The following is a 22452-nucleotide window of genomic DNA, read 5'->3' on the forward strand; positions in this document are numbered from 1 at the left end:
GTTTTATTGACTAATGCACTCATTTGTTCCATCAGAAACATTAAAAACATGTTAAAATAGTTATTAACAAAGTTAAATTATCTGTGAAAGCAGACAATGCTACCCTCTGCCACCCCCAAAAAAGCTCTGAAAACTCAGTCTTGAGCTCTTCCATTAAGTGTCTTGTGAAGGTACTTGAAGAGAGAGCTAGAAAAGATGTTTCTCAGCAGTTTCTCTGCATACCTTAGCCCTATTTTTTACAAACAAACCAACCATATAATTTGATCTTATAAAGTGTTAAAAAAATTAGTATCCTGATGTACCTTTATAGCAGTTCTGTTTTAAAAGTTCCATTTCAACTATTTTAAGAGAAAGAGGCAAATATATTTTAAAAACTGCTAAGCACACCAAAGCCTGTGATTGCCTATGAATAATTGCTCATAAATGAGGACAGAAAGGTTGACTAAAGACATAGCATTCAGCTTTTCTGAGGCTGTGAAAATTATGTACATTTTATTACCTTTAAAGGCAATGAACAGTTGAGGCAATTAGCTATGGATTTTGAGATGCATTTTAATACTCTAATTTGCTTTAGTCTTTAAAGTTTTTGTTGTGCCTCACTTTTGGGTATAAAGGGTGATAGATGCACAAGTCTGTATATAAGGAATATGGCTTTCAATTCTGCAGAACACTGCAACTTGGTGAGGATGGAGTTTTGTGCCTTAAGATGAGGGTCATCCAGTTCTGTATTATGGAAGTGTTAAATGTTGATAGCCTGAATGTTTATATACCACTGTTAAAAGCATGGAGGAGCTGAAAGTGGAAGAGGGAAAAAAAAAAAAGCAAGCTAGGTTTGAGGTGGTTACTGCCATGACTGTCTTCCTAATGTCTTCCTATTTGCAGCGAAGTTCTTCCCTCTTTTCCCATCCCACCGTATTCCTGCTGAAATGTTGCCTTTGGCTTTTCCAGTGTATGGTGGGGAGTAGCCAGAGCAGGTGTCAGGAGATGCTACCACTGACCAATTCTGTATGTCTGACTGCAGGACATGAGACTGGCAGAATACAGCATAATTTTAGATGCCAGTGATAAGCCCATGTTTATAGGAAGGCCTGACCATGGTCAGGTTTTAACACCAACTGTTCAACCACAGCTATTCAAATATAGATATTACGCGCTAATGAGAACTGACTTACCGGTAGTGTTACACATGTGACTATAACCTACAAGGCTTCTTTGTATACCTAGCAGTCATCTCCTCAGGGTTTTCACTGTGTGCTACTGGAACAAAGATATTTTTGGCCCCCTTTTATGTAGTCCTTTTTCAGTAGTGTTTCTTTGGTTTAGGGTGCTGTTTAAAAAAATAAATGAGTCTGTGTTCAGCAGTATTCTTGTTTTTATTGTAGTAACGCTGCTGGCCCTCAGGTAGGCACCACAGTGATACAGTCCCTGCTCCCACAGAGCTTACATGCTAGCTTTCAGAAGTCAATTTGATTATAAACTCTCTTGTACATCCCAAATCTATGCACAGGCTCATATGGAACTAACTCTGACTTTGGACTTAATTCTAGTACTTCATGAAGTTAGCAGCTAGATTTCAAGACCAGAATCAGATGTAACGTGAGTTTGCTGAAGGTAGTCCTGACTTCTCTTGCTGCAAGCACAAACAGAAGCACATGCTGAAGCTCAATATTTCAGAATATTATTTCACCTGTAACGTGCTGTTTTAAAAAACTAAAACTAAAACAAAATCCAGAACACAGCTCCTTGCACATAATACAAAATATACATAATATTTCCAGCATTATTTGCAGCTGTGCCAACTTAAAAGTGCAATAAACTCACTCATTATAAAAACTTAATTAGCCATTAAAGTATTAATTATAAAAGAAAAATAAACTAGCAACTTTAAGTGGTTAGGATACAAAAACCTTCCCCATTGTTATGCCTTCCCTTTATTTTGGGAAAAAGTTATGTCCAGGCCAGGGGGGGAAATCCTGTTGTCTGGGACAAAATAAAACCCAGTGAAGACTAGTGAATTGAATCATTGCTACCTCATCAATAAACTGTTAAATCCCCAAAGAAGTTGCATGTTAGATACTGACCTGTACCTCCCACCGAAGGTGAAAGAAGGAAATCTGGCTGAATGCCTAAATTTCCCTTGCAAGCAGCACCAAAAATGAAAGATGTTGCCGTCTACTGCATTGTGAAATTCCCCGTCTGGCCTGGAGTGCATGACCCTGGTTATGCAGGAGCTTCCCACACATATGGGTGTAGGGTTTTGTTTTCTTCCTCACAAGTTTATACAAGAATTGAGGCAGACAAATTTATATACTTACTTTCAGAGCATTTGCCCTCAGGGTTTATAATTACAAGTCAGGAGCTTATTCTTTAGCTTTATGCAATTACTACTTTTTTTTCTTTCACTTTTTAAATAATTGTTTTGGTCACAAACTCAGCTGATGGCAACAATTTTGTCTGACAATTGAGATCAGAATCTGGATTGTTTTTCAGAATGTTAAAAAAACCCACCCCAAAACAGAACATTTCATAGATACAAAATAAATCTAACACATAAAACTACACTGAGCACAATCCAGCTGTCACTGCAAATGAAGCTATTATTTGCCAAAGAGATGGTTGGCTCCTGACTGATTACTGATTAAAAAAGACTGAGTAAAACTTTCAAATGTGCTCAAGTCTAGTTTTTGAAGAGTCCCTCAGAAAATAATCTGAAAGGTGCTTAAGCATAATTACAATCTAGTTTTGGGGGAAAGAAAACATGACTTTGGGTTCTCAGTCAGGCACATTTAAATATTTCACTCTCCAAGTAAATCACCTCGAGTTGAAAACAATCTATCTCACTTGCATGGCAGTGTACATGAGGACAACACACACATCTTCTCTCACAACTGATTATAAGCATAACTCCCAGCCATGAGAGAGAAAGGCAGCCAAAAGGCCAGTTCCCCTGACTGTTACCAGTCTTACAGCATGGGCCTTTTTAAGACTGAGCTTTCGTTAAAACCAGGCAGCGTAACGGCATGTGATAAACTTGAGGTGTGTAACCAACACAAAGTCAACCCAAGTGTTGTTCTCAGAGCTCCTTCCAGAGCACTACAGTACTTTTCTGTATAAAATATAAGTTAACTTCATCAAGGCATGAACATGTGGGACAAAATAAAATGTGACAGGTAAGGAGGTCATACTGAACTTTGGTCTCCTGGAAGGCACTGAGATGCTAAAGAAACAAGTGTAGTAAACAACTTACAGAGCTTAGATCTTCACTATCCTCTGTCCTAACGTGCATACTTCTCAGTCATCATCCCCTTTAGTTCACTTCATGCTCTTTGTCAGGCAAAATGTTTCAATACTGAATTAAAGGCAAGATCTTGACTGTCTTCCCTATTGATGTGAAAAGCCAAACTGGTGTCAGAGGGACTGCGAGCATAAAGCACAGTGTAACAGTAGTGGTAGTGCTTCTCGAGACGAAATATGAAAACCAATCACAACATTGCAGAGAACATGTTGTAAGTGATTATGAAATTCATATTTTCTTCTCAGAGAGAAAGTATGCAGAAGGCAGTTATACATACTATTTGGCAATATTTCCCCAAAACAATGTACTTCAGTAATTTAGTTGTGACCTTAGTGCAAGGAATATGGTGAACTTTCAGACCAGTTTGTTCATCCAGTTGTCCTGTAGCACCCAGACAGACATCCTGATATACAGTTCCCACTTTATAGATTAGTTAAGACAAAGGTTTACTGGTGCAAATTATTTCTCTAAAACAATAAGGATGGAGCTTAGTCAATGAAAAAATTAGTTTCCTTCTCCCAGTCTGGAAGCAGTATTCACCACACATTCATCATCAACTTAATAGAAAATGTCCTTTACACATATGGTACTTGTCAACTGAATTACGGACTGATGCTGTTCCGCAATAATCTGAAATAAATTGCTCTGTTTCACTCTGCAGCGGATCAGGAGAAGGGTTGCTGGCACAATATGTTACTGTAAACTCCGGACCTGCCAGTTCTAAGGGCTAAGTTTGTTTGAAAGGCAAAAATTTACAAGAAAAGGCACTATTAATAATTTTTGAAGAAAACAAACTGTCCTGCAGTTACTCTTACAATAGAGTAGAATCTGTAAAATATTTTCATCTACACAAAGACACTTTCATTAAAAATGTTTAAATGTTACTAATCATTAAGGCACTCCAGCTGAAGAACCGACTGGATCACTACTGTTGGTGGCTCAGATCTCCTCTCTTCATCCGTGCAACTCATCTTCTTCAGTCTTTGTCCTTTGTGAGTTCTGTAATTTCATCGACATCTTCCATATCCTGTCTCATTTTCTCATACTGTCTCTTGAAGAAGCCAAGCTGAGACAAGTATTAAAATAACACCACATCGCAGTCAGTCATCAACAGTTAAATTTCTCAGATAAGCTAAATAGTGTGATGGTAGGAATGCACATGTGTGCGTGTACACACATACAGTGTTTGATTTGCAGACAATTTCTAATGCTAAAATGAAAGGATATGGGCCTTAAACTCCTGCCTGGTGCAACTAAATGTCAAAACAGCAGTGCTGACTAGCCACTTGTGTCCCTGCTGAGATACAAGCATCCCTGTGCTGCCGTAGTGTGCCAAGGAGCCCTTCAAGCACCTGGTAAGCAGAAAAATTTTTCTCTCCCCTTAATCTAGGTATCCTTTGTAAATGGCTTTTTGCCCTCACCCTTCTCTGTTCTCTTTTTGTCTGTTCAGTGTATATCCTCTCCCTCCTTGCTTTAATCCCCAGCCTTGCCCACTTGAATATCATGGGAGTTCAGAGCCCAGCTGCAGAGTTAGGGAAGGAGGCAGGCAGTGTCAAAGGAAAAATGTAAATGCCACAGCCCCTGTTTTGAACCACTGGAAACTCATTTATCATCTTCACGTAGCCAATATCTATGGGGACCCATTTTAGAATTTTGATGTTTAAAGCCCTTCTAAACACTCCCATCAAGGGCGCAATGCCAATGCGGTAGTACTCATATCACGAAACAGCACGTGCAAGAGAGATTCCAAAGAAAATAGCCCAAATGTATTTATCTCTTTATACTTTTCTTTCTAAGAATATAAACGCCTACTTACTTTCCACAAAACGGCAACCAATACTAACAGCAAGATGAGTCCAGCCAATACACTGCCAATCACAACACCAACTGGTATCTCACCTTTCTCATCCGGCTTTATTATTGTAACTGGGATCTGAAAGCAGAGAGGTTGTGAGTTAGGGGTTAATGTTAACTGCATATAAAGTAGGATTTGTAAACCAAATACTTCACTAATCAAGAATAGCTGGACTGCACACATTCCAGGATCAATGACTGGAACACAGCAGGCAATTACAGCCCTTTCACTGCTGTCCACAGGTACCTGGTTGCACCACCATGGCACATGGCAGCGCCAGTTAAGGATTAGGGGCCCTCGCCACTCTTGGCCATACACAACAGGCAGAGAAGCAATCTTTTCTGCCTCTCCAGTAACAGGAGGTCTTTCAGAGCTGTTCCCATAGTGCATAGACACACCATCACAAGGTAACCAGATAGGCTTACATGCAGGCAGGGAATAGCCTTGTGCAGAGCCCCGTCTGCTCAAAACAGACTTCTGCTGCATCAGCTGGAGAATAACTTCTTTCAACAGAGCATTGTCAGAGCCTGTTATCTGTGGTGGGCAGCTGTAGGAGGCAATACTAATCATGGAGGCCAGAAAACATCATACACATTGTGTGCTGAAATTCCTCCCCTCCTGCTGGGCAGGTACCTCTGTCTCCTTTTTCTGCTGTTCCTACCTTCTGGGAAACCACTAGCAACTTCTTAGATCTTCTCATGTTAATCTGTGTTCTCCTGAGTCAACTGCATGAATTTGCTGTAAGATGGATGGGTCAAACAGGAGTGTTTCTAGCACACTTAGGCATCCTGAACTACAAGCAATAACAGAGAGCTCCCAGAACAGCATACTGTGTCTGGAAGTTAGTTTTCAGGTGATACCCTATCTAGTTGGATTTGGTATGACCAAATATATAGTTACGTATAACATAGTTACGCAGGGAGACGTTGCTGTTATATTTATGAACTGTCAAATCTTTGGATTTAATCGTGGAACAACATGCATTTAGCATGAAGGTTTTTTCCTTCCTGAAACATGATAAAAGAAGTCAACGTTGGTTTACCTTCTTAGTGCATTTGTCTGGTGTAATTTAATCTTAAGCTTTCTGGGAAACTTGCATTGGACTGACATCTCAGTGATTTAAGTAATTTCTGCTGGAAGGCTCCAGTGTTGTCCTAGGTGTGGCTATGTGTATTCATTTCACTGAGGCAGGCTGGTTTTGTGTATTTTCTAACCAAATGGTCATAATGATGATTATAGCAGGTTAACTTTCTGTCCTCCAGCTGGCAGTCCTTTCCAACTTGGAAAAAATCTGAAAGCTTTTACGCAAAGATACCTAAGCAGCTTCCCCACATAGCATCACAAGGCAATATTAATTCATTTGGCTACACAGCAACCCAGCTCATCCAAACTAAAGAGCCAATCTGATATATGCGTGCAGTTTGCCTAGTAATGCTTTCTCCATTAGACTAACAACAATGTGCCACTGTTGGAGAGGTAAATCAATGCCTAAGAACAAGTATCTCCCCTGAAGTCAAACAGTGCTCAGTAAGACAACACGCCTGGGATTCACCTCATCTAGTGTTGTATCTACAATATAGTTCCTTGGCTTCCCATGGAGAAGGATAGGCTCTTTTAGGACCTAAATCACCCTACTTATTTTCAGGATTATCTTTAAGATGAGATTAATTGCATTTCAGAAATACCTATTCTTTCTACTGATGAGGGTTTATAGAAGGGCTACCTCTGATGTGGATGACTAATGTAGATATTAAGTTGGATGAATCCTACCACCCTCATCTAAAATAACAGAATAAGTAGGGAAATAAACTCAGATTGCTTCTGCACTGTCCTGTTCCCAAGGAAGTGAAAGGCAGACTGGGTATCTCTGCTGGCCTGCCAAGAAGTATATGCATGGCTGGGTACTAAGTCCATCACTGAAGTGTCAAAGGAAACTCTGCCCTAGGGACAGTATACCTCCACCAGCTGACACATTTTCCAAGACTTCTCACAGGGCAAGGGGCTATCAAGTAAGGATCAGGCTGTAAGCCTCACCAAAACCCACTGTGTTTCTTAAGAGCCCTGTGGTCTTCAGGTCTGTTCAGCCACTGCCTCCAAGCTGTAGAAGTCCCAGCTGCAGAGGTTTCAATGGCTGGCTGAGGAACTACCTTTTATTTGTCAACTGACTTAATCAACAGTCTTTTGAATAATTAAATTCTGGTTCTCCTGAAACCACCAGAGAACTGCTGGTACTGTAAATTTGGAAATAATCATGCTCCAACTGTAGAAAAATACCTAGTAATACAGGTGCCTGTGCAGTTAATTGGAATATTTGCATTGTGTATTAATGAGTTTTGTCTCCTAGCAGAAATAATACTGTGCCACACAGCTGAGGCATTCAGCACACTTCAAATACAGGCATATAATCTTTCTGCAAAAATTTGGCATTATTTCCAGAACTGTTTCTGCTTCTTCAGGCACTGGGGTTTCCCTGAATACAAATGGATCTGTTTAGAGGTTCTTCACCAGAAATGGAGTGATCCATGAGACAACAATAACAAAAAATAGTACTGAATTATGGTCTTATTTCCACATTGAGATAGATAATGAATAACTGCCTTCATACATATTTAACTGAATTTTCCATTGCCTGTGAATGAGCTATGCTACTCATTCTCACAGATACTTGACTCCCTTTCTAACTTGCATTTTGGTCTTCAGTGGCCTTGGTTATTTTTATGGATAAAACAGGCTGGTAAATCTTGTAGAAATAAATCTGAACTTAGTACTGCAAATGGAAGAGTATTCCTCCCTCGACAGGCCAAGAGGACAAGGTATCTTTTTATTAAAACAGCACCACAGTGCTAATGTATTCTTCAAGTCTTGTTTATGTTTGTATATAGCAGATGTAAACCTTGGGAGAAGGACTCTACATTAATAAAGCAGTGGTTTGGAGACTTTTTTGAGATTAGCTGTGTCCATATTGTCCATATGACAGCCATTCCAAATGGAAAAAAATACTTCATAAATGAGATTAAGTATACTTTCTAGAGACCTGTGTCAAACATCTGTCTACAAAGATAAGTCAAAATATAAAAGATAAAACAAAGATAAAACAAAACACTTATAGAAGACTAAAAGTCAGATTTGCAAAAATGTTTCCCAGAGCTCACTTATCTACAACAATTAATTCTGTTGCAGAAAGAAGTCCCAATTTTGATCTTTTCATGAACAGGAAGCTAAATGAATTTCAGAAGTTTGTAACTGAGTTTTGCTGATAGTTCTACAATCTATTTGCGATCTACAGGTTTTAACTAAGTCTGGTTTATATAGCAGTTGGCTGAAATGAAAACATTTTAGTAACTTCAGGGAGGTTGCATATAGCCAAAAGGACACATTAGTTCACCATGACCAAGTGTCATCAGAGTTTTTAATTTGCTATACTCCTACAGACACTGAAAATTAAATATTATCACTTTAATACAGTAAAAAATAGAGAAGTAGAAAAAATATACTTCTTTATCACTTACAGTTAGGGTATTCTCTCCAATTATAAATAACTCAGGGTTATGTGTATCAATTTTTGCCTCTGCAGAGAGCTGTAACGTCTGGAAAGTTAACTGAAACAGAAGATTAAAAAAACTGTGAAACTGTATTTCATGACAGATTGATTAGAATTTAGACATCCTAAAATAATTCTCTTGCTTTGAAATCAAGATTTCAGAAGCAGAAATAAATCACAGTATTAAGAAAATAAAAATTATCTTTTTATTAGACCCAAGCTAAAATGTCTATGAAAGTAATAATGTATCAGTAATCCAGATTTAACTTTGCTGTTCTTACTTATTAGTAATGAAACTGGAGAACTGGCTTTTTTTCTTGAGCATAGAGTTCAAGCAAAACAGAAGAATTTGATTATGTACCCATTTTTATAGTTGTTTCAAAGCTGTCACTGCTGCTAGCAGGGGAGAGATGGGGAAAAATAACAGTGAGAAAGGGAGAAATAGCTCAGCAACAAATGACAGATGGGGATACATCTCTGGCCTTTGAAAGAAATGGAAACTCAATGTTCTTTCCCTTTTCCCCCCCCCTCACCTCTATCCAATGCTTCTGGTTTTCCCCATTTATTTTTTCCTATCACTCTCTGTTCCTCTCCGCTGCTCAAATTCCGACATCACTCCCCCAGCTTAAAGAAAGACGACGACACAAATCTTAAGTCAATTCCTATTTGAAAAGGGACCTTGTGCCAGATCCCACTTTCCTCTGCGCATGTGTTGAGAGGCAGAGGAGCATGTCTGGGCAGACACTGCCAGCTCACCTCTGCTCTTCTCCCCACCTGGCGGGCATAGAGACCCTCATTTCCTACAGCACCTCTGGGACAGAAAATACCAAAATGGGAGATGAGAGGAAAACTGTGACATGCAAGCTTTCCTTCCTATCTCCCAGTGGTAGACAAATTATTTCCACTCACTTTCTTGTGAAGGTAGCAATGTTTTGTTCAGGTCTCCACCTTGTGCGTACCTGACAGCACTAACAAGTGGTCTTGACTCAGCTGATTTGAAAAATACAAACTTTTAAGGCAGACAGATGCTTTCGTTCGCACACTTGCATAAGTATATTACATTATCAACCTGACCTTTTCCTTTTTAGCTGAATGCTAAACCTGACAAGAGCCTTGCTGTTAAATGTCAATACCTGCCATAAGACTTGCCAGACAGACTAAGGAGACTGCGTCATGTTCCTGACACCCTAGGCAAACCCAGGACTCCAAGACAGTTTGGCTGGTTGCCTAGCTAAGCAGCAAACATGGTCTCATTTCAAAAGTCTGGTAACTCATGATGAGTTATATCCTGGAGGACACATGGTGATTTAAGTCAAGATATTATTGATGAATATTTTTAAGTATCCTGTAGGTCTTTAAGCAAGAACTGTTTCCTTGACACCAACTCTAATAAAAACAAAAAAAATCAATTAAAAAAAAATCCACACCTCTTCTAACAAATGTAACTGGCAGCACTAACAGGCTTTTGATATTTTGATGTGACTTTAAATGATCACTATGTAGCCTGTAATGTTCAAAAGCTAAAAGCAACATTATTTTCCAGGCTATGATGATACTATACTCTACTGTCCTATGTTGAGTTTTGTGGAATCTGTAGTTCCCCTTGAATGAATTTAACAGATGCAGAAAATGTTTTTTTCAGCTGTGAAGATTGCATTATCACAGCATTTTCTTAGGTTTTGTGCTGGACTGAAGGTTATCAACTCCATTATGCAGCCTCACTACCTTTATATTCAAGTTTTCAATCTTGAAAAACAGACACAAAAACATAAAGGAAGCTCGCTCTAGATTGGAAGACTTCTTTACTGAACTTTGAAAAATATCAGGAGTTAGGAAATATCTGAGTATTGGATCCTTCATGAAGATGAAGCTGATACTCACGGCAGCAAAGGTTCCATTCCAGATTCGGGTGGACACATTCACAAAGTACTCTCCCTTCAGCATAATGTCTTCCAGTTTGCATGCGATGGTGCTGCACTTCACATTCTTACAGTTCTTCCAGGGGAAACAGCAAGAACCAACGGTGTACATTAAAGATACACTTTAAAAAATGCTCTTTTTAACATCCAGATTTTTTGCCCTTGCCTTTGCCATTTTGTGCATACAAATTAAGTGCTTGCAGGCTATGAAGAACATGCACCTTTTCTTCTATCTAAGGCAGCATGTGTGACAACATCCATAGGCTGCACTCCTGCAATGAGAATGAAGAATGCCACCCCCACCACAGCTGTCCTTATAGGTACAGCAGTAGACTTGTAAGGGTCAGTTCTGCACCCCTGTCCTGCAGTACTGCAGCCCTGAGTCTTACTCACCAGTTCTTTGGAAGCTCTGACGTTCTCTTTTGTGAAAGATGCAGAGTAAGGTCTTTTCCCTATTTGCAGTGGATTTATCTGAGCTTGACAAGTAACACCTCTGGCCTGGGAAAGATGGCAGGAATGAAATTGGATGACATCATACTCCGGAGTTTATAGTCAACATAATAATATATATTTCTGGGATGAGATAGTGGCTGTGAAAGGCTAGATTGTGAATTATATAACACTGGATACTTTAGGAAACTAAAAGAACTGTATCTGGGTTTGGTCAGAACTAAACAGCTCTTACAGTAAATTTTTTTCCCCCTAGATTGACCTGAAGGGTTTGTCCCCATCTAAAAATTCCATTTTCACTATAACCTTCCCAGGAACTCGGACTAGAGTTCCAGAGTCATATGAAAACTCAGCCATGGACTGTAGAGATAATCCACATCTGCCAAATAATAGACTAGTGTACTGCTGATATCATGGTCCTCCCCCTTCCCTTTATGAGGAAGGGACAAGGAGAAATGGCATAGATTCTCCAAATCTCAGCCATACTGTGAGGGAAAAAACATGTTTATGATACTGATTAAAGCCCAAAACACAGCATGTTCATGTAATTCAGTTATTCACCTGATCTGTGGTGACTGCAGTTATGTACATCAGTGGGTTTTCTTTGCTGGTCAATTCTGGAAGATAGATTTTTACAGATACCATCTTTACTGGAATACTTCCTGTTGTTACCTGCAAAACAAGTAACTTGCAATTAATTCAGGTAGCTATACTTACATATACATAAATTACTTGATATAGCAAGAAAATCAGAAACTGTGGATAAGTATGGAAGGACTGGACTCCTTTTGTATCAATTTTTTTTTGTACTAACACACTTACTAGGGTAGTAATTACATTATACCAATAGTAAAGCAGGAAGTGTACTGTATAGCTTCAGGTCTCTGTCTGTTTCCTTAGCAAAGCTCTTATTAACTGCATGAAATACATTTTGAAAAGCAAATATTCTGCCACAGCCAATAGGCCTGTTATTTGGTCCTTTAGAGTAGCAGTTACAGGAATGTAAATGGGACATAATTTAAGTTTCTTCCACATTGCATATTTGGATCTAAGTTTTTCTCAGTTATATAATAAATGTTGTGATCTGGCTAGTTCTTGCATCTGGTTTGAGCACTTAACCCTTGCCAAACTTCGTTTCAAAGTCCAAGTATGCAAAGACTTGTTTTCCTTTATCAAGTCAGCAGAAGACAAATATGCTCTGTGAAAAAAAGTCTAAATTGGCCTAAAGTTAAGCATTAACCATCTTCTAAATATGTAAACAGTGCAGGGCCAATCCCTCCCCCACTCTACTTGTGCAGTAAGTGCAAATTTCATCCTTAACCTCATAAAGACTGTAAGTATTTATGCCCCAGTTATTTGTAATTTTTTTCTTACTTGACTGATTGAAAAGCATCAAAATCAGACAGTGAAATCAGGAATATTTTTTCAACTACACTTTGGGACCAGGCTACAGGAGGCAGCTTCTCGAACCAGAACCAGAACCATTTACTAACCTTAACTGAGAAGTTGAACGTGGGGCCAATATCTTCAAAATTATTCACAGTGGAAGGAATGTTACGACCAGAGTATACTTCATAGAAGTTGATGTTGGCAAGCCTAGTTAACAACCATAAAACAATACATTTCAATTTGGCAGCTGCTTTGAAAACATATGTTACTGGATGTGCCTTCGTGAAACAGGTCAGAAGTACAGTCAGAGGAAAAACCATTCACTTGTACTGCTGTTTGTTTGAATTTTACAAAGTTGGTTAAGAAAACACACGGTGTATTGAAGCCTGGAGCAGAAGTGAGCATGTGAAGGTGAGACAGGAGGGTTGCATGTGATGGAGGCTCCACTCAGTCTCCTGCACCCCATGGTGTTTCAGTGCCATACTGCGAGCTCTCTCCCAGGCAGAAACTGTGACTTTCAGCCTTGCAGTTGTGCCCCTCCTCAGAAAGGACCCCCCTAATGGTCCCCCTTGGTACATCTATAACAGCAAATACCAACAGTCTGAGGGAGATCCTGGGCCCTAATGCGATAGACCACAGGCAGACCTATTTCCACGTGGCCTGGGTGTGGAAACACACAGCACCCTGCTTATTTGCATGGTACATATCGCGTAGACCTCAGTCTCCTCTGGGCCACTTTCTTTAGTATTTATGGGTTTCAAAATTCAAAATTTCCAAAGTAATATGAGGGTGGTTGCAGCCCACCACAGCAGGAAATTACAGGTATGTGATGGAAGGACGTTGCGTGAGGGCCCATGGATGCTAGAGGGGCTCAGCCAGCTGGAAACATGCTCAAAGACGATGAAAGCATCCCTGTGTAGTGCATCGCATCCATGTGCTACCTGCAAGCAGCTCCTGTGCTGAACCATCCCAGAACAGTTTCTGCTTTTCATCATTAGCTTTCATTAGGAGGCTAATTTAAGCAATCAAAAAGCAAGCTGGGGATTGAGTTAACAAGATGCAGGGGCTATCATGATCAGTTGTTCTTGTAGCACAAGGTGAAAATCCATCCTCTTTACCAGTGCCACTCTCCCTGTTTAATCTGGATAACATCTGCACGTACAATGCCAAATTAACATGTATGCAGTCTCACAGAGGTACTTCCTCATCAGTTGTGCTCCTCCATACTGCATCATGGATCCTTTTCAATCCTCCACACTTCCTCCCATGGGCCCTTTTCTTGAAGGACCTCCTCACAAGAACTCCTAGGAAAACCCGTGTGATGCATTTTCTGCTTCCTTATTGCTCAAATCTCCAGTCCTTCCAGGATGCGCAGTATCAGCTCCCTCGTCCTTGCGGGAGTCACTGAAAGACTGATTCTCACCTCTTCTCCTGGAAACTCATATTAGGAGATTTGCCCTAGAAAGGCTTCATTTCAGCAAGACAATACACTTTTCTCAACACTTTTTAAGAGGTTGCTCCTCGGCTATATTACCTGCCTCAAGAAGGAACTATCTCCAGATAGATATTTCCTAAGTGGAAGAAATTAACAATCAGCTAACTCTATGGGAAGCATTTAAAATTGCACCTTGGCGTAATGTGTTCTTCCTTTAGTCCTTTTAAGTTGATTCATCTCCAAGAATAACTAACCCTTTTCTGGCAGTAGGAATTCCTTCATGCCTTGACTTGCATATGAAATCGCATTTTCTCATACTCAGGAGAAGCACCTGAATTCAAACCCCTGTTTTTCCTTGATTAACTCTTCTATAGAATCCATGCTTTCTGAAGCATGGAGTTTCTGTTCATATTTCTCAGCTAATTAAATTTGCTGATTCAAGTTTGCACCATCTGAATTTCCTAGGAGGCTGCTGAAGTTGCTGTGCTAGTCACCTAGTCAGATGCCTCTGTAGCCTCTGTGCTGCTGCTAACTTTAGTAACAGTCTGCTTCTGCTGAAGTCTTACGTGACTTTCTCAGGGAGCTGAAAGAACTTGCATCGCTGACTCAAATGCTTCTCTGCAATTAAAATAATCTGAGAAATTCTGCATGACTCCAGAATTAGTGCACTTAGCTGTGTGAATGCAGGGCCTCTGAATATTCTGAAGCTGCTGCTGCAAAGCAGGTTATTAAACTCGGCTTCTGTACTGCAGTCCCTAACTCCAGCTCAGGTCATCCTACGCAGCCAACAGTTCCTGTAGTTATGGCGGTCTTTGAGTATTCATTTCCTGAATTCATTCTTGCTGTGCATTTTTAAGCAGTTCCTCTTTTTCAAATTTCTGTCATTCTTTGAATAATTACTATTTATTTTCTATCAGTTTATGTTTACAAATTTTTCAATGTCTTGGGATGCAAAAGCATTTTTTCACCAAGAATTGGTGACCAAGGACATCAAATATAACTACATGTAGTTTATGCTAGAAACTCAGTAATTGGGAAAGATGAAAAAAAATAAATCTTTTCTTTGATGAAAAGTAAAATATCCTATCTTGATCCACTTTTTTAATGGTTGGACTTGATGATTTAAAGGTCTTTTCCAACCAAAACGATTCTATGATTCAAGAGTCAAACTAGTGCATTTTTGTTTCAGTTCTAATTTAAGTTAAACTATAACTGAAATTATCCTCGTCTGGAACAGTGACAAACTAATTACTGTTTCAGTGCATCCCAAATCACCAGGGGTTTCCAGGGCTGAAGATAAGAGGTTTCAAGGGCATGATATGAACATCAGTCTTAAAGGTATTTTTGTCTGTCTCTCCTTACAAACTGCCCTTCCCAGGGTAAAGGATCCCTCCTGCAACAGCCCCAAGCTGCCTTCTGTGGGGAGGGGAAAGGGCTGACACCAGGAGGGAAGGAAGGGGTAGGTGTGAGCCAGAGGGCAGGCATGTGGGAAAGCAGAGTGTGCTGCTTCGATGCCAGCGCAGCTGCAGCAAGGGGGAATCTGCCACGTGCCACCTCAGGTTTTAGTTCAAATTATTATCTCAAACTGCTAACAAGTGTTTTTATTTTTGGTCCAGGTTCAGCTGATATGTCCATAATTATTTTTTTCTTTTTTCCCCCCTACCCTTTGCTTAGAGTTTGAGCTGGGACATTTTTTTCTTTTGTTGTTGCTGTTTTGTTTAGTTTTGATCACTTTAGCTTCAAATGCCACTACATTTGAGCCCAGAGGCCCAACTTCATTATATAGTGTATACTAATTATATTATCAAAACCACCATTTGGTTTTTATACCACTGCTATTCATGGGAGCATCTGTAACAATTGTGCAGAGGTAAACATGGATCCACGATTTCTTACTACACATTCCATATTTTTTGAAATGTAAGATTATTGGAAGAACATAAAATTCTGCTACTGTTGATGAAGTGGGAATTTCTTATGACTTCCAAAATTAAAACAAAGTTTCAGTATCTTTTTCAGTGACCTTTCAGGACTGTTACTATATTCCAAAGCCTTGGCAAACTGACAGTGACTCTTACATTATTCAGCATACCTTGTGAAGTGAATTTCTGCATCATATCGCAAAGGAATTGATAAGCTGACCTGGTTGTCCAACTCTTGCTCTTCCTTACTTTCACTGTTCATCAAAACAGATTTAAGTCAGGTGTTAGAATACTATTTTATACAAATAAGGTATTAGTACCTAACTTGCTTTCATGTGATCACATACTTTACCTCAATGCCTGAAAACTTAGAACTGCCACATTCTGAAGATTTTTCAGGTTAAAATCAAAACTAATATCAAAGGATACCTATGGAAGAGACAAGGAACACACAATAGATGAGTTGATGGTACAACATCCAAAGGACTTTCCAATAGAAACACAATTACTCATATGTGCAACAGCCTAGAATTGCCCTCTGTATCTGAATTCTCCACCAATTTCTGCATAATATTTCAGTAATTTCTAATACTCCAGAATTGCTTTGTTCCCACTTTCCCCAACAAATGGGCAATGTGACATAAACATGAGCTATCTGCATTTTATACTGCATATAACTAGCTACAAGCTGCAATAAAAGGTGTTCAGGATTACTTAAATGACATGCTTTTAAACAGTAGCACTAACACAAGCTTTGTATTCACTCTTTTCTTCCATTTGTTCCAACAGGTCTGCTTTGACCAATATCATTAAAAATTCAGAACAAACTTAACTTTTTATATGTAAATAGTTCTTTTGATTTTGCTCCCCCTGCTGCAGAATGTCATGTTTCTATTCTTTCTAGCAAGTTTCTTATTGCTCCAGTTGATTGTGTTAGAGGCTGGAAGCCTATTTCTGTTCTGCCGTAGAGGAATAAGAGATTAAGTTCCATAAAACCATGGGTATTCTGAGATTTATCGTATATATGAGAACAAGGATATATGATCTATCCGAGGGCTGCGTGGGCCACCTCTCTCCTCCGAAAGCAATGCTGGTTTTGTGGAGATTCACAGAGCAGGAGAGGGAGCTACCCCAGGTTCATACATTAGGAGGGGTTTTATGGAATGGTGCTCAGTTCCCAGGATGCTATGCACGATGCTCTCAGCTTCTGCCCCCAGCCCTCATCGTCCAAGAGTTACAAAGCTACAATAGCATTTGAAAGTCGTGGGTAGGGATAAATGTGCTTCAATAGCCTTTTTTCCTTTAATGTGGCAGGGTTCACAAGATTTTACCCCTTAGTTTGCTTCCTTTAATGCCTCTGAAACCCAAAGGGAAGTTAACTTTTGCCAAATCGAAGAAATGCTCACCAGCAGTAAATGCAGATATAGGAAAAAACAACAACAAAAAAGCTTTTGGGTGTCATTCAAGGTTTTTTAAACATGCTAGCTGTACCTGTTGTCCTGTTCTGAAAACAGGATAGCTTATTTGGCAAATGACTGTACTTTGTGCCGTTCCCGTCTGACACGAGACTTCAGTCCCATCACTCTGCAGAGGAAACAGACAGAAAAGTCAAGTTTTGATAAAGCAGAGAGCAAGTTCCCAGTCTGTATCTTCAATAGGACACATACCACACTAAGGAGTAGTACAGAGAGGTGTTATGGCAGTAATTCCTAGAGATGCAACAGATGGGTGGGGCATAGGCAGGGCTAGGAGAGAGGCAGGAGAAAGGTGGGACAAAGACCAGTCCCATATGATTTCTTGTGAGCTGTAATGACCTTCTTAGAATTTTGTGCAGGGCTTTGAAGAAGGAATACAGGCTAAAGAGTACAGGTCACTCACAGCATTAACTCCTACAGTGCTTTTTACAGCATTTTTCCAGAACTTTTGCAGCCATGTTTACAGGACCTGAGAATTAGTTAAGTACTCCTACTGTAGGGGTTAGTGTGCAGAGGGGAACTCTATCATACTTTTTGTAGAAAAATCTACAGTATGTAAGAGTTTAGGTACTACTTTGCAGAATATTTACCATGCCATCATCCTACATCAAAAGATAAACTTGTAGATCATAGCCAGTCAGCATCACTTTGAAAAGAATTCGTTAAAATGTACTGTCTTTTGTTAAAAGCATCCCTACAGACATTTACCATTCATGAATTATGCTACCAAAAAAAACCCCCAAAAAACAACTAACACCAATACATTCTCAGCTTAAGCTTTTCTTCCTGCTCTGAAGCAGGCACATTTTTGGTCAAAAGCTTCACTTGCAGGTGGAAATACTTCTAAGCAAATGGGCTTTTAAAGGAAAAGAAAATCCTATCTCCAGTGTGATCTTTTGGCATGAGTGGAATGAGCAATTTTACTGCAGACCAGGATGGGGAAGTAGAGGGGCACCCTCAGCTCTGTGTGGAGTACTTCTGCCAGTTCATCGTTCAGGAAAATGCTGCTCTTGGGCAGTGATGAATGCTCCTATCCCTGCTCTCCCTTCAGTATAAGGATTGCTCTGGATTCCACCCCTAGGATTATCATGCACCTCTCCAGTAGCACTCTGACCATATAAATCAAGCACTGCAGTCCGGATTTCATCCTTTATGAATTGTTTGGGAGCAACAGTTGAGATTACAGATTTACTGCGTTCCCCAAAATAGTATATATAATTCCTTTCTTTTCCCTTTTCTAAGCCAAAATTCATTAGAAGTAGAGCTTCTGGTATAGCAATCATTTCAATCTGATTAGCTGTCTAGCTGGAACACATGGTCTTGGCAATAACACTATTTCTAAATCCAAAGTCTGTGCTTTAAGGCTGCATCATTGATGCTGCATGCTTGATTTATCAAATTCAAATTCCCTGTGGCACAGCAACTGCATTCAGGCATGCTGTTGGGAGTCAAGTAGAAGATGTGGGTGCCAAGGCCTAAAGAAAGGAAAAGATGACTGAAATACTGAGGTGAGGTCAAACTCAGCAGGTTCCCAACTTTTATGCTGAGTTGGCAGTGTCTCTCCTTGACCTAAATAAACTGATATGCCGAAGGGAATAATTCTGGTATGCAAGAAAATAAATTGGGAGAGAGGTTTGCACACACATTCTTTCCTGGGATAGGCACTACTAGAAAGAAAAAGAAAATAATTTATCTGAGAGGCTCAAAAATCAGTGGCAATAACAGCAACAGCGAGGTTGCGTATCACGTACCGGTAAAGATGACGAAGCAAAAAACAAGTTGTCTGAAAATGTAGCTTGGATTCTGGTGTTATATGCATTTTCCTTTTTATTTCTCAATTTCACATTGAATGTTAGTCTTCTGGTTTTGCTGCTGACAACAAACTGCTGTTTGCTGTTGGAAAATAAAGTCCGTTGTTGTAAACAGAGGTATTAGAACAGCTGTGGATCATGAAAAATGTGTTGCCTGTAGTCAACAACAAATAACAAGCACAACAAGACATTTCCTACATTCTACGCACTTAAACACTCTACTTTTAAACCCCGTGATATAAGAAACTCTGTGAATGGAATTAGTGTCATCTTAAAAGTGTACAACCTTGATTATGTATGGCCAAAGTCACTTTGCTGTATTTTCAAGGGCTCTATCCTGGGAAGATTGGTAGAGAGTGGGCAGTGGACTTGGATGGCAGTGCCAGGAAGAGGCAGCCATGATCCTCTGCATGTATATCTGCATATGGACTTGGAATTTGTGCTGCCCGAATGACTGACCTCAGCTCCCCAGTGGCACAGCCTGCTGCAGGATCCTCACTGCTCCCTGCGGGAGGGGTGGAAACAGCTGCTGCAGCCGCTGCTGCTCTCCCAGCATGCTACCTTTCCTGCCAGCAGCCAGCCAGCCACAATTCTTCTGAATGCTCAGTGTCCTCAATCTCTAAGGTACCAAAACTTGGGTTTGTCTAAGCTGACAAGAGTCCGACTTCTGTATCTGTGTTCCTATCATACCTCTTTTTCCTTGATGAATTATTTAGACAGAAATGCTATTGCTTTTTTTTATCCCTACTGTTTCTAAGTAGATGTTGAACTAGAAAGGCATTCTCATCTAGAAATTCATCCAAAGCCTACAGACAAACCAACTGGTGAAAACTTAACACTTGACCCCAACAATTCCACTTATTCAGCTCTTACCCATCATCTGCCTTCTGCTGAACGTTCAGAACAAGATCACAGACACAAAGTTCATCTTCACCACAGTCTTTAATAAAAGGAATCTACAAAAACCAAAAACATTTCCTGAATGACAGTGCTCAACTTTAAAATTATCTATAGATAACAGAGTGCAAACCTTTGAGTTCGCACATTCTTGGTTTGCAGGTAAGAAAATCCCTCTGAAGGGCATTAAAAACTCTGACACATGAAAAGTTACCACTGAGTAACATGTTACTACATGTCAGCTGATCCGTTAAGAACAGTGCAGGCCGATTATCATTAACCCCCAACAAATGTGATGTAATCGAAGGGGTTCCATCTCTCTTATGTACTCTTTTATAGAGGGCCAAACTAATCTAAAATAGTTCATCTTTGCCATCAACTAGAAGTTCACATCAACGGTGGCACGGCTGAACCAACAAGCTTGTTATGCCATAGAGGCTGATACATGTGTGTGTGAGCAAGCCCACGCAATACAGGCAAAGACATATGAGGAACCAAGGGACACCCTCACCCCCCCTGGGTGCCTGCTTTCAGCCCAGTTCTAGAAAACTAGAACACCAGTTTTCACTTGCATGTATGTCTTTGGTGTTTGCGTGGGACACACATTATGAACATGTATATAGCCATGCATTTTTCGATCATAAATCTGCATACTTACACTATAAGCAACAGATGCAGGAGAATATATATCAAGGACAGGGCCAGAGCCAGGATTTGCAAGGCCAATGTCAATGCGCAGACTAAGGGAATTCACTGCATCGGAAGGTTCCTGTAAAACACATGGTTCAGATGATAGCTGTCAGCACAGCAAACAGGGTAAAATTGGTAATTCTATTGTAAATTGAGTATGCCTAGTAAAATCATACTTGCTCTAAACAAGAAGTAACAGTGCAAAGCTTTGTTTCTTGACTGAAATAATTTTGTGAGATTGCCTAGTGTGGGCTCCTCTTGCTAAACAGCTTTTAGTGCCATTTCCATGACAAAACTAATTTTCCTAGAATCATAGAACGGTTTGGGTTGGAAGGGACCTCAAAGATCCCCTAGTTCCAACCCCCCTGCTGTGGGCAGGGACACCCTCCACTAGACCACATTCCCCAAAGCCTCATCCAGCCTGGTCTTAAACACTTCCAGGGAAGGGACATCCACAGCTTCTCTGGGCAACCTGTGCCAGTGCCTCACCACCCTCACAGTAAAGAATTTCTTTCTAACATCTAATCTAAATCGACCCTCCTTCAGCTTAAACTCATTACCCCTTGTCCTGTCACTACACTCCCTGATAAACAGTCCCTCACCAGCTTTCCTGTAGGCTCCCTTCAGAAACTAGTAAGCCGCAGTTAGATCTCCCCAGAGCCTTCTCTTCTCCAGGCTGAACAATCCCAACTCTCTCAGCCTGGCCTCAAAGGAGAGGTGCTCCAGCCCTCTGATCAGCTTCGTGGCCCTCCTCTGGACTCACTCCAACAGCTCAATGTCTCTCCTGTACTGGGGCCCCCAGAGCTGGACGCAGTACTCCAGGTGGGGTCTCACAAGAGCAGAGTAGAGGGGCAGGATCACCTCCCTCGACCTGCTGGTCACGCCTCTCTTGATGCAGCCCAGGACACGGTTGGCTTTCTAGGCTGCAAGCGCACACTGCTGGCTCATGTCGAGCTTCTCATCAACCAATATCCCCAAGTCCTTCTCCTCAGGGCTGCTTTCAATCCATTCCTAGTTGTGCTTGGGATTGCCCTGACCCACATGCAGGACCTTGCACTTGGCCTTGTTGAACTTCATGCGGTTTGCATGGGCCCACCTCTCCAGCCTGTCAGGGTCCCTCTGGATGGCATCCCTTCCCTCCAGCATGTCGACCTCACCACACAGCTTGGTGTCGTTGGCAAACTTGCTGAAGGTGCACTCGATCCCACTGTCCATGTCACCGACAGAGATGTTGAACAGTGCCGGTCCCAGTACCAACCCCTGAGGAACACTACTCATCACCGTTCTCCACTTGGACATTGAGTCGTTGACAACTCTTTGAGTGCAACCATCCAGCCAATTCCTTATCCACTGAATGGTCCATCCATCGAATCCATGTCTCTCCAATTTAGAGACAAGGATGTCATGTGGGACAGTGTCAAATGCTTTGCACAAGTCCAGGTAGATGACGTCAGTTGCCCTTCCCTTATCCACCAACACTGTAAACCCATCATAGAAGGCCACCAAGTTTGTCAGGCACGATTTGCCCCTAGTGAAGCCGTGTTGTAGGTCACCAATCACCTCCTTATTTTCCATGTGTCTGAGCATGGTCTCCAGGAGGGTCTGCTCCATGATCTTGCCAGGCATGGAGGTGAGACTGACCAGCCTGTAGTTCCCTGGGTCTTCCTTTTTACCCTTCTTAAAAATGGGGGTTATGTTTCCCCTCTTCCAGTCGGCAGGAACTTCACTGGATTGCCAGGACTTCTCAAATATGATGGAGTTTGGCCACTTCAT

General features: G+C 40.7%; 1 protein-coding gene across 2 annotated transcripts in view; it reads right to left on the reverse strand.

Annotated features, from left to right (window-relative positions):
• Positions 1–1356: 1356 nt before the first annotated feature.
• Positions 1357–22452, reverse strand: part of ITGA2 (integrin subunit alpha 2) — a 71501-nt gene continuing 50405 nt past the window's right edge. For both annotated transcript variants that reach the window (XM_075741064.1, XM_075741063.1), the window contains 13 exons: positions 20648–20758; positions 19966–20048; positions 19033–19174; positions 17298–17390; positions 16159–16235; positions 15977–16060; positions 12554–12656; positions 11622–11732; positions 11004–11108; positions 10573–10686; positions 8660–8749; positions 5112–5228; positions 1357–4361 (listed from right to left, as the gene is read on the reverse strand). In XM_075741064.1, coding sequence (XP_075597179.1) covers positions 4272–4361; positions 5112–5228; positions 8660–8749; positions 10573–10686; positions 11004–11108; positions 11622–11732; positions 12554–12656; positions 15977–16060; positions 16159–16235; positions 17298–17390; positions 19033–19174; positions 19966–20048; positions 20648–20758 — 1320 coding nt within the window. In that variant the 3' untranslated portion in view covers positions 1357–4271. The remainder of the gene's footprint in view (positions 4362–5111; positions 5229–8659; positions 8750–10572; positions 10687–11003; positions 11109–11621; positions 11733–12553; positions 12657–15976; positions 16061–16158; positions 16236–17297; positions 17391–19032; positions 19175–19965; positions 20049–20647; positions 20759–22452) is intronic.

The sequence above is a fragment of the Balearica regulorum genome, chromosome Z, assembly GCF_011004875.1.
Source record: "Balearica regulorum gibbericeps isolate bBalReg1 chromosome Z, bBalReg1.pri, whole genome shotgun sequence".
Taxonomy (NCBI): Eukaryota; Metazoa; Chordata; class Aves; order Gruiformes; family Gruidae; genus Balearica; species Balearica regulorum.